At 29.4% G+C, this 12,076-nt stretch overlaps 1 protein-coding gene across 1 annotated transcript; it reads right to left on the reverse strand.

Moving 5' to 3' along the window:
- Positions 1-2,096: 2,096 nt before the first annotated feature.
- LOC124885872 (receptor-like protein EIX2) lies at positions 2,097-3,441 on the reverse strand. The gene is made up of 2 exons (XM_047394126.1): positions 3,142-3,441; positions 2,097-3,035 (listed from the first exon to the last, which is right to left on the reverse strand). Exons 1-2 carry the CDS (start codon positions 3,439-3,441, stop codon positions 2,097-2,099), a joined length of 1,239 nt encoding a protein of 412 aa, XP_047250082.1.
- Between the last annotated feature and the right edge of the window lie 8,635 nt (positions 3,442-12,076).

Raw genomic sequence — 12,076 nt, forward strand, 5'->3', positions numbered from 1 at the left:
TTTTCGAATTCTTCAATATTTGTTTAATACTTAATATGCACATCTTTAAGATGTCGCAATCGTTCATGTCAACTTATGAACTTTTATGCTAGTAAACTCCAAGTTTACCATAACATGTACTTTTTTCTTTAGTAAATTTCAGATTTATTATTACATGAATAAATTTCAGATTTACTATTACATGAATAAATTTCAGATTTACTACTTTAGAAGTAGATTTCGAAATAACTCTTCTCAGTTATTCTGCCTCATTCGGAGGTGAGTTGCGATACCATCACAATCAAGTGTACGTTTGCATTAATAAGCTTCTCATTCCCCAGGAATGAAATATAATCATGCCTTAAGCGTATCAAATTATGATAGCTACTACAAAAGCAAATTGAGGCATACATATGATTTATTGCTACCACATTCAATTCACGGAATAGAGCATATCAATGGGATATAATTCATGACTTTTCATCAAATACCCATTATTTTGTCTTAGTCATCATAATATTATCAATACATGCATTGAGATTCAATCTCAACGTCTTATCCATATAAAGGCGTCTTAGGCATAAATTGATGGGACTTGAACCCAACATATTATCATCCCTTTTGATAATATTGCTCTTGAGGAATAAATTTAAAACATAAATGGTTTCAAACCAATTATTTTTCCTCAAATTCAACAATAATTATATTATTAGTAGCAAAAGATAAATAACATAAGAAATTACAAACCTTGAAATCCTTAAGATTTATAATCTCACCTTGTTTGGCATAATCTCATCTTATTTGACAGAGTCTCGTGCTGATAACGTGTTATAAAACAAAAAAGAATAACGTGTTATAAAACAAGAAAGAATAAAGAAGAAGAGTAGAGAGAATAGAGAGTAATTCTTATTTCTCTTCTTGAGGGATGGGAGATCATAAGATTGACAATACAATGAACAAAACCCCTCTATTTATAGGGGAAATTTACTCCTAGTCTGAGTAAAAGATGGATGCTTCAAATCCTATTAGATATCAAAGTAGATCTTGATAAATCTTGATAGACATTCACTATAATGTAAATACATTTATAACACTTTATTTATTTTTTGGCTCAAAAATATCCATTCGTTTGCTTTTTGACTCAAAAATACCTTTCTATTTATTTTTTGGCTCACAAATACCCTACGTGACACAATATGCGTACGGAGTCACGTCGTAGGATGTGAATTGCCACATAAGGTACCATATAGAGTACATTCGTCTACTTATTCAATTTTATACAAAATTAAATATCTGTACCTACAGTTAGAGGACATAGATGCAAACTAAAGTCAAGTTAAAGTGATACATTTATTTATTATGTGGATAATTAAAAGAGATGTAGGAGCAATCAATTTGTAAACTTGCTAATAGCCTCAAGACTGTCGAAAAATGCCATCATCTTATCCGGGTCAAATTCTTCAGTAGTGCTTAATTTTTGGAGGATCCGATAAACACTCAATAATATTTTTGAAGAATCTGAACAACCTAGGCTAATAGAACAATGGGCCAGTTTTGCTTGCTAACAGCCTCAGACTGTCATAAAATATTGCCGCATCTGTGTCAAATTCTCCAGAAATGAACTACTTTTGGAAAATCTGACACACACCCAATGATATTTTTGAAGAGTCCGAACAACCTAGGCTAATAGAACAATGTGCAGTTTTGCTTGCTACTGCCATAAAATGTTGCCACATTTACCTCAAATTCACCAAAAATGTACTATTTTGGAAGAACCGACACACACCCACCATATTTTTGAAGGATCCAAATAACTTAGGCTTACAAAATAGTCAGGAAGTTTTGCACCTTTTATGAAATTATTTCATCCATGGTGTAGAGGGTTTACTGGAGGAAACCTGAAGTTCCCAATGGTACTTAACAATTCATCAACATTAGAAGTAAAATTGTGGCAGTTTGGTAAGTTAGAAAGAAGCAATCGTACAGTAAAAATTCTTCAAGAAGGTGCTCCAGAAATGATCTTGTATAACATAGCTCTTTATGAATCAACTTAGTTTTGAACATCTAAAATAGATGAAAATGAGTAGCAAATGACGGGGAAGAGAAAAATCTAACATTTATTTTGTGTTAAAGATACTATAATTCTTGAAAATGTTCTCCAAGAATCTGAACAGGGCATATCTCCACGTCCGTTTTAGGATCAAAGCAGAACAGACACCCCAAAATCCGAAAGTGAAGCCAATCCCCATACTTATATAAAATTCAGCACTGATGAACTCGTCCTCCTGCTGTTTCTCTTCACTGTCAGCATTCAACTTTGGATCTCGAGAAAGTTCATCACCAGGACAAGCTTCTGATAGCGGAGAGCCACAAAGTCCGGGGTTCCCAATGTAGGATGAGGAGTTGAAGGTCTTTGACTGAGTGTCCAAAGGGATTCTACCTGACAAATTGTTATATGACAAGTTCAAGACTCCCAAGTGACTTAATTGTGAAAAGCTAGAAGGAATTTTCCCTGAAAGTTTGTTTCTGGATAAGTCCAGGAAATTAATATCCCTCAATTGACCAATTCGCGTAGGGATACTGCCCGTTAAGTTGTTTCTTGACAGGTTCAAACCAAGCAGACCTATAAGAGAAGTGATTTCTACAGGAATTTCTCCTACCAAGTCATTGTTCGAAAGATCTATGCTTTTTACCAATCCAAGTGTATTGCTGTATTCAAATTCTCTTCCCTTCCACATCAAAAATGCGCTCTCATCATATGACGTATTTCTTGTGACGGTGACACCACCTTTAATGTAAGACCTGTAGTACCAACTGGTGACTTTTTGTTTAGGACTCTCTTCTTTAGTCAACTCTGTGAGGTTGTTGATGCACTTCGGTATGGTCCCAGAGATCTTGTTTTGAGAGACGTCCAAGATTTGAATATTTGTTAGCTGGCATATGCTTGAAGGTATGCTTCCACTAAACCTGTTTGACCTTAATATAACAACACTAATAAGAGCTAAGCTATTTCCAATCCATTCTGGAATTTCTCCAGACATTGTTTTCGCCAACATCTATAAATCTCAAATATTTGCAGTTCTCCAGGGATCTAGGTAGTTCCCCTATAAAATGATTATTTCGAAGCTGCAGCATTCGCATCATCATCCCTGATGATCCTACAGAACTAGGTATCTCCCCCGAGAAATTATTGTTGGCTAAATTAAGGTGCACAAGTGATCTAAGGTTCAAGCAATAAGGAAGCTCTACGGAAAACAGGTTATCTGAGAGGTTAAGATAACCCAAGTAATCGTAATTGTCACAAGTGAAGGAGATGTTCCCAGAAAACTTATTTCTGGAAAAATCCACTGTTGTCACTCCAGCAGGAAGTTGTGGTACTGGACCGTTGAAACTGTTTGCACCCAAATCTATGAGAAGAAGAGAACTCATTTTTCTTGAGATATCTGGTATAGTTGCACTCATATCATTGTATGAAAGGTTTAGAAGAATATAAGGAATTAACCACATTTATGGTACCAAAAGAATTTTATGAATGAAATGTACTATCATTTGAATATAAAAATGCACCAGGTAGATATCAACATTTTATAGATAGTTATTTTAAGCAATTGCCTAATTGTATAGTATATGTAGATGATATACTATTATATACAAATACCAAAGAAGAACATTTAAAATTATTAGAACAATTTATGGATATAATAGAAAAATCGGGAATAAGTTTAAGTGAAAAGAAAGTTGTGGGTTTGGTATATAAGTATTTATAAGAGTAGTTCGGTAGGTGTGGTATATAATTAATTCTAGTCATAAAATATCTATCAAATATTTTTTCCAATATGATTTTTTTTATATCTACTATTTCTATATCCTTAAGTACATATAAAACGAGTATTTTAAATTTATCTATCATTTTGTCAGATAAATAATTATCCATTTTTCATAAAATTGCTATTTCAAAATATTCCCTTCAATCATGCACATAACAAAATATGATCACTTTAGATTGCTATATACTAGATTATTCTTAAATAACATATTCTTCGGTCAGTATTAGCATGGTAATCTGGATACTTTTCCCTTAAACAGTGCCTCTACTTTGGTTACTCCCTTATCACGGCTTTCTTGCCTCACCGGTTTCACCTTTAGGATGACATAGTTTTTAGGGATTTTTCTATGACGTTAGCTTCTGGGTTATGTAATTCGTATGTGGTTCTTGGATGTTTATAGCTCTGGGGTTGGTATTTAAGAAGGTTTGTATTTTGTAAATATTTTCTATGTATGTTCGGGCTGTATAGTTGTAGGTCTTTTTGTCTTGGTTTAAACTATCTCGGTATGTGGTAATTTGTGGGGGTATGAACATAGGATAAGTTTGAAGCTACAAATTAACTAACTCAGCAGTGTGCAGAGCTATGTCGATCGGAAGACATAAACGTTATGGGTTTTATGGAGTATCCCAACATACCAATTGTGGGGGGTGCGGATAAGTGCGGATAACTTGTGTAATAAATAGATCTATTATATGTAGAATGGATCTATTTTTATTTGTGCGTGGATATTTCTTAACTTCTCTAAATATTTTATTTTGAGTTTATTTATGTTAGTTTTATCGATATTCATATCTTGGGGGTGATTATATGGCAATTGGTTAAATGCTTTACTATAGTATTCTTTATTTTTTTTTCCTTAGTTTTTGTAATTCTTCTATATTATTTTGAAGGTATTCTAAATATTTTATGTCTTTTGTTTCAAAATATCCAATTAGATTATCTTTCATAAGTTTTTCTAATAATATTATTTCATCCATATTTTGTCTCCAATATTTTAAATATTCATAGTCTATCATTTTATCCTGTAGTAATTGCAAAATTACAGATTTTTGTGTAATAATTTATCCTAATTGTACTGTAATGTATATCTAATTCTAGATTTTCAATGCTATTTATTATCTTGTGTTGTTCTTCTCGTAGTTTATTGTACGAACAGATAATACATAGGTACATTGGTGGCTAACAAAGAAAATACAAAATTCAGTTACAATAAAAGAGATAAAAAAAAGTAAAGAATACTATGGTAAAACATTTAACCAATTGTCATATAATCACCCCCAAGATATGAATATCGATAAAACTAACATAAATAAACTCAAAATAAAAATATTTAGAGAAGTTAAGAAATATCCACGCACAAATAAAAATAAATCTATTCTACTTATAATAGATTTATTTATTACACAAGTTATCCGCACTTATCCGTACCCCTCACAATTGGTATCAGAGTCTATGTTGTTTAAAGTTACGGAAGTGGTATATATGTGGAATAGTATATATTTGGATTTAGATATTCCCCAAAATATTATTTAGATGAATAATGTACAAAAATTATCAAAATATAAAGAATTAAAGCAAATAATATCTGAAAAACGTAGAGAATTAAAAATAAGGATAGAAATACTACAATATAATATAATTGCCGGAGTTAGTAAAAACTCAATAAATGCACAAAAAGAAGAAATATCAAATTTAGAATCAACGATAGATAGTCTAGAATATACATACCAACATGATCTATTAACAATTAAATAAAGATGAACAAAGAAGAATTTATAATAGATGAAAAAATATATGAAAACCACAAAGGATTAAAAATAAAAATAGTATTTTCTAATCTAGGAAGAAGGTATAAGAAAATAGGTGAACATTTATATTTAATGTTAGAAAAAGAAGAATTAAAATTAGAAGATAAATTGACAGCTATGGTAAGAATAGAAAAAGAAAATGAAGAAATAGATAGAAAAAAGGAAATAGAAAAAATAAAACAACAAACTACAGAAGAAATACGAAAAATAGAAGAAACTAAAAATAGTAGGATTGCTGAATTAGAAAAAGAACTACAAATGCTAAAAGATTTGTATGAAAAAAGAGAGAAAGAAAAAGAAGAAAAAGATATAGAATAAAAATTATTAAACAAAATAAACCAATTTAAAGAAAAATTAGAAATAAATACAATAGATATTGAAGAAACAGATAATTATGATTCAGACGATAGTGAAACATATACAGAAATCTTAACAAATACAAAAAATTTAGAAATCAATGAAAAACAAGAAGTAATTAATGAAGAAAACTTAGAAAATAGAAACACAGAAATAAATACTCTTGATAAGAAAGAAGATGAAAATATAATACCTAGAACATCAGAAATAAGAAAATCTAAATATTATAAAAATAAGTTTAAAAGATATAATCTAAAAGAGAATATGACAATTGGACACCAAAACAAATAGTTAATAAAAATTATAACTTTTTAGACTTAGATTGTGTAATAGATAAAGCAAAAAAATAATACAATTATGGATAGGATATATGACAAAACAATTATTAGATAATAATATAAACGTAACAGATGCACCAGAATATATAGAAAGAACACTAATAGGAACAGTGAAATTATGGTTTTCCAATTTAATTGAAAATAGCAAGAATGTATTAAGAATTGATAAACCTATAGAAGGAACATCATCAACAACTACAACTAAATTAACATCTGCAGAATTATTAAAAAAATATGAAATAGCTATAAAAGACGAATTTAGCAGCATGACAACAACAGAAGAAGAACAAAATGAAGAGAAAGATACAAATATGAATTTAATGTTAAAATTAGCAATATGTAATATGTGTTATATAGATGAGTATACTTGCACATTTAAAGACTATTATTATAAAGGAACATATAATACAGAAGAAAGTAAAGAAATAAGAAAATTATATTTTAATAAATAACCTGAACCATTCAGTTCAAAAATAATAAAAAGTTGGGATGAAGCAAAAATAGTAGATACTTTAGGAGCAAGAATAAAATTTTTACAACAATGGTATAGAAACTTATGTGAAAAATATAAAGAAGAAATAAAAATAGAAAAAACATTAATAAGAAATTTAGCATGTAGCAAAGATAAAATAACACCTTAATTTGGATGTGAAGAAAGATATTATAAGAAAAGAAAAAGACATAAGAAATATAAGAAATACAAAAAATCAAAATATAAATATAAGAAACCAAGAAAAAGATATTATGTAAAAAATTATAAACATAAAAGACCATATAGGAAAAAGAAATCTATTAAAGAATGTACTTGTTATAATTGCGAATAATTAGGACATATAGCTAGAGATTGTAAATTACCTAAAAACCCAAAAAATAAACAAATATCAAAAATAAAAATAGAAAATACAGAATATATGCAGATAGATTATATAGATTACTAATTAGAAAGTGAAGATAGTATATATGAAAGTTGTAAACAGAAAGTAAGAGCAAAAAGAGTTACTAATAAAATAAGAAAGAAAATTGATTGGATAAAAGGAAGTGAAAAAATTACACAAAAATTAGAAAATATAAAAATTACTGAAGATACAATAGAATTGATCGTATTTTTAATAAATAAAAAAGAAATAACTATATTTTCAATAAGTAAGATAGAAATAATTAAGAAAAAATTAGAACAATTATATAGTGAAGATCCATTAAAAGAATGGGAAAAACATAAAACCGCTATAAAAATTGAATTAATAGATAAAAATAGCATAATAACTCAAAAATCATTAAAATATAATTTTGACGATTTAAAAAGAATTTAAAATGCATATAGAAGAATTATTAGAAAAAAAATACATACAAAAAAGTAATAGTAAACATAATAGCCCAGCATTTATAGTAAATAAACATAGTGAACAAAAAAGAGGAAAAAGTAGAATGGTTATTGATTATAGAAATATAAATGCAAAAACTATGACATACAATTACCCAATACCAAATAAGATATTAAAAATAAGACAAACACAAGGATATAATTACTTTAGTAAATTTGATTGTAAATCAGGATTTTACCATTTAAAGTTAGAAGAAGAATATAAGGAATAACCGCATTTACGCTACCACAAGGATTTTATGAATGGAATGTACTACCATTTGGATATAAAAATGCACCAGGTAGATATTAACATCTTATGGATAGTTATTTTAAACAATTGCCTAATTGTATAGTATATATAGATGATATACTATTATATACAAAGACCAAAGAAGAACATTTAAAATTATTAGAACAATTTTCGGATATAATAGAAAAATTGGGAATAAGTTTAAGTGAAAAGAAAGCTGAAATTATGAAAAATCAGATAGAATTTTTAGGAATATAAATAGATAAAAGTGGAGTAAAAATGCAACAACATATAGTACAAAAAAATAATAAATTCAAAAGAAGAATTAGATACAAAAAAGAAATTACAATCATTTTTGGGATTAGTAAACCAAGTAAGGGAATATATACCAAAATTAGCAGAAAATCTAAAGCCTTTACAAAAAAAATTAAAAATGGATATAGAATATAATTATAACGAAGAAGATAAAAAAAAAGTCCAGAAAATAAAATACTTTGTAAAGAATTACCAAAATTACAATTCTCAGACTAAAATAGAAAATTTATATATATAGTAGAAGCAGATGCTAGTGAATGTAGTTATGGAGGAGTACTTAAATATAGATATGAAGAAGGAAAATTAGAACACCAGTGTAGATACTACTCAGGTACGTTTAATGAAACAGAAATGAAATGAAAAATAAATAGAAAAGAATTATGCTCATTATATAAATGTTTATTAGCATTTGAGCCATATATTGTATATAACAAGTTTATTGTACGAACAGATAATACACAGGTACGTTGGTGGCTAACAAAGAAAATACAAAATTCAGTTACAACAAAAGAGATTTGGAGACTAGTCTTGAATATATTAAATTTCACATTTATAATTGAAGTAATTAGTACTAACAAAAATGTTATTGCAGATTACATATCAAGACAAAGCTACACAGACTGATATAATAGAAGAGGATACTCTAGAAAAGATATTCAACACCTTAACTACGCTTTCAATGAAACTGGACAGTATGTGTAATGAAATAGAAAAGCTAAAGACTAATGAAGTTAAACTGAAGTTTGAAGCTACAAATCAGCTAACTCAGCAGTGTGCAGAGCTATGTTGATCGGAAGACATTAAAATTCCAGAGCTAGAAGGAGACGTTGGGATACTCCATAAAACCCATAACATTTATCAATCTACTTCTGCAGGTACAAGCAAAGGAGTTAGGAAAAACACAAATATGAACCTAAACAGGATATTTGATAAACCATTTATTCCAAATACACCAAAAGATCCTATGTTCATACCCCCACAAATTACCACATACCGAGATAGTTTAAACCAAGACAAAAAAGACCTACAACTATACAATTCGAACATACATAGAAAATATTTACAAAATACAAACTTTCTTAAATACCAACCCCAGAGAAATAAACATCCAAGAACCACATACGAATTACATAACCCAGAAGCTAACCGGATACAATAAGCTAATTGCTTTGCCCAAAAACCAAACCAAGTCTAGTTAAAACCTGTTATGAATATGGACTACTTAGTACCATATATACCCAAGGCGGAAATGAAATATCCAATATACCAGAAATATATGATTCATTTAACATTTTTAAAAGAATAACCAAAGGTAACCTATTTTTTATAAAATTTTAGACGGCACCAGCAGAGATATTGTATGACGAAGTTAAATCACCTATACAAGTTGTAAAAATAGGAATGACCCGAGATATGATTATACCAGAAGATATTATTCCACAACAAGAAATACCTAGAATTGAGATACCAAATTTTTATGGAAATAAGAGAATTATCGGACTATCCACAATTCTTCAAGAGTTAGCAAACACTTATCGTAACAGAAATCCCATATGGAGTTATTATTCAAGAGGTAATGTAATAGTATACTCAAATTCAAAGGAACTACGAGAAGCAGATATGGAAAACGTTAGGCAATGGATCTTGACTTTACTCAATCCAGAGAAAAAAACTATCGCTAGAGCCACTAGAGAAAAATTTATTTCGGAAGAATTATTAACCAGATATTGCAAGTTAATTGGACATAAATATCCAGACCATCAATGTTCAAAATGTAATGGAGAAGATAATATTGTCCTAGAAGTTCAACTGGAATAGAAGAAGATAAAAACGACAGCTGGAACATGCAAGATATGAAGCAATAATGGAGATACAGAGCAATAAAAAGAAGATAACTACGGATAAAGAAAGAAGACAAAGAAATTAATTCAAGGAGAAAAAGAAATATGAAGATTTAAAATAGCTAGATAGCTTTACATAAATATCATGTAACTAGCCTTAGACTTTTTGACTTTTCTTAGTCTTTTATGGCAAGTAGTGCCATTATTAGATTTTTGGCAAGTAGTGCCATTATTAGATTTTTGGCAAGTAGTGTCATTATTAGATTAGACATTAGCTTTAGGACTTTGTAGAAATGTTTTTCTTACTTTTGTAAAGTAGCTGACAGATGTAAAGAAAAATAGTGTATGCATTTTCATAATATAAATAAACGAGCACTTGCTCAGATGAAGGCAAGCCTTCATGCGTTGAAGCATAAAATCTCTCTTGTCCACAACAAATATTTTGCTTATTAAAAAACAGGTATATTTTAATGGAAAAATCTATGGAGGAACAAAGCTTAGAATTATCAAAATTACCAGAACATGTATATTCATTTACTATTATGAATAGCTAAATTCATAAATTTCTAACAATCATGATATGATAAAATAAGTTCATGTTAGTTTCTTTATAGTAGAATTATTCAAAAATATCATGTTAAGAAGTTTATTAGCAAAGTGGAAAAGGAGAAAAGTTCCTAAGAACTATGCCATCCTAAAGGTGAAACCGGTGAGGCAAGAAAGCCGTGATAGGGGAGTAACCAAAGTAGAGGCGCTGTTTAAGTAGAGAAGTTCAAATTCTTCTTATTTGCTTGAGTCTTATGACTTATGGCATGAACGTTTAGGCCTTTTTAATTACAAAACGTTATGAAAACTGATTAACTTAGAAGTTTTGCCAAACTTTGAGTGCAATAAATCAAAGTTTCAAACATGTGTGGAATCGAAGTATGCAAAGCATCCTTATAAGTCCATTGAAAGGAATTCCAATCTCTTAGACTTAATACACACTGACATTTGTGATATGAAGTCAACACCATCACGTGGTGGAAAAAAGTATTTCATAACTTTTATTGACGATTGCACTAGATATTATTATGTCTACTTGCTAAATAGTAAGGATGAAGCAATAGATGCGTTTAGACAATATAAAACTGAAGTTGAAAATCAGTTAGATAAAAAGATCAAAATGATAAGAAGTGATAGGAACGGAGAATATGAATCTTCCTTTGTGCAAATATATGTAGAGAATAGAATCATCCATCAAACTAAGGCCCCATATTCACCTCAATCTAATGGAATTGCGGAAAGAAAAAATCAAACTTTGAAGGAAATGATGAATGTCTTACTTATAAGTTCTGGTTTACCGTAAAATCTATGGGGGGAGGCTATCCTTACGGCCAACTGTATACTCAATAGAGTTCCCCATAGTAAGACACAATCAATTCCTTATGAAAAGTGGAAAGGAAGAAAACCTAACTTGAAATATTTCAAAGTGTGGGGGTGTCTAGCAAAGGTCCAAGTTTTTATGCCTAAAAGGGTTAAAATAGGACCTAAGATAGTGAACTGTATATTCATACGATATGCTAAAAGTATAAGGCATATCGATTTTTGGTTCATAAGTCCGAACATCTGGATATTAATGAAAATACGGTAATTGAATCAAACAATGCTGAATTCTTTAAAAACATTTACCCGTATAAAATTAGACATGAACAGTCTAGTGGAGGATCTAAACGATCTCGAGATGAACCAAGTGAGAATGCACATAATAAAGAAAATCCAAGATGTAGTACACGTCAAAGAATGTCTACTTCATTTGGATCGAATTTTATAACATTTCTCTTAGAAAATGAGCCTCAAACATTTAAAGAAATGATGTCGTTGTCAGACTCATCCTTTTGAAAAGAGGCAATCAATAGTGAGATAGATTCAATCTTAGGCAACCATATGTGGGAATTGGTTGACCTTTCTTCCAAAAATAAACCTTTGGGTTTCAAATGGATCTTCAAAAGGAAGATG

Source organism: Capsicum annuum, chromosome 7 (assembly GCF_002878395.1).
Source record: "Capsicum annuum cultivar UCD-10X-F1 chromosome 7, UCD10Xv1.1, whole genome shotgun sequence".
NCBI lineage: Eukaryota > Viridiplantae > Streptophyta > Magnoliopsida > Solanales > Solanaceae > Capsicum > Capsicum annuum.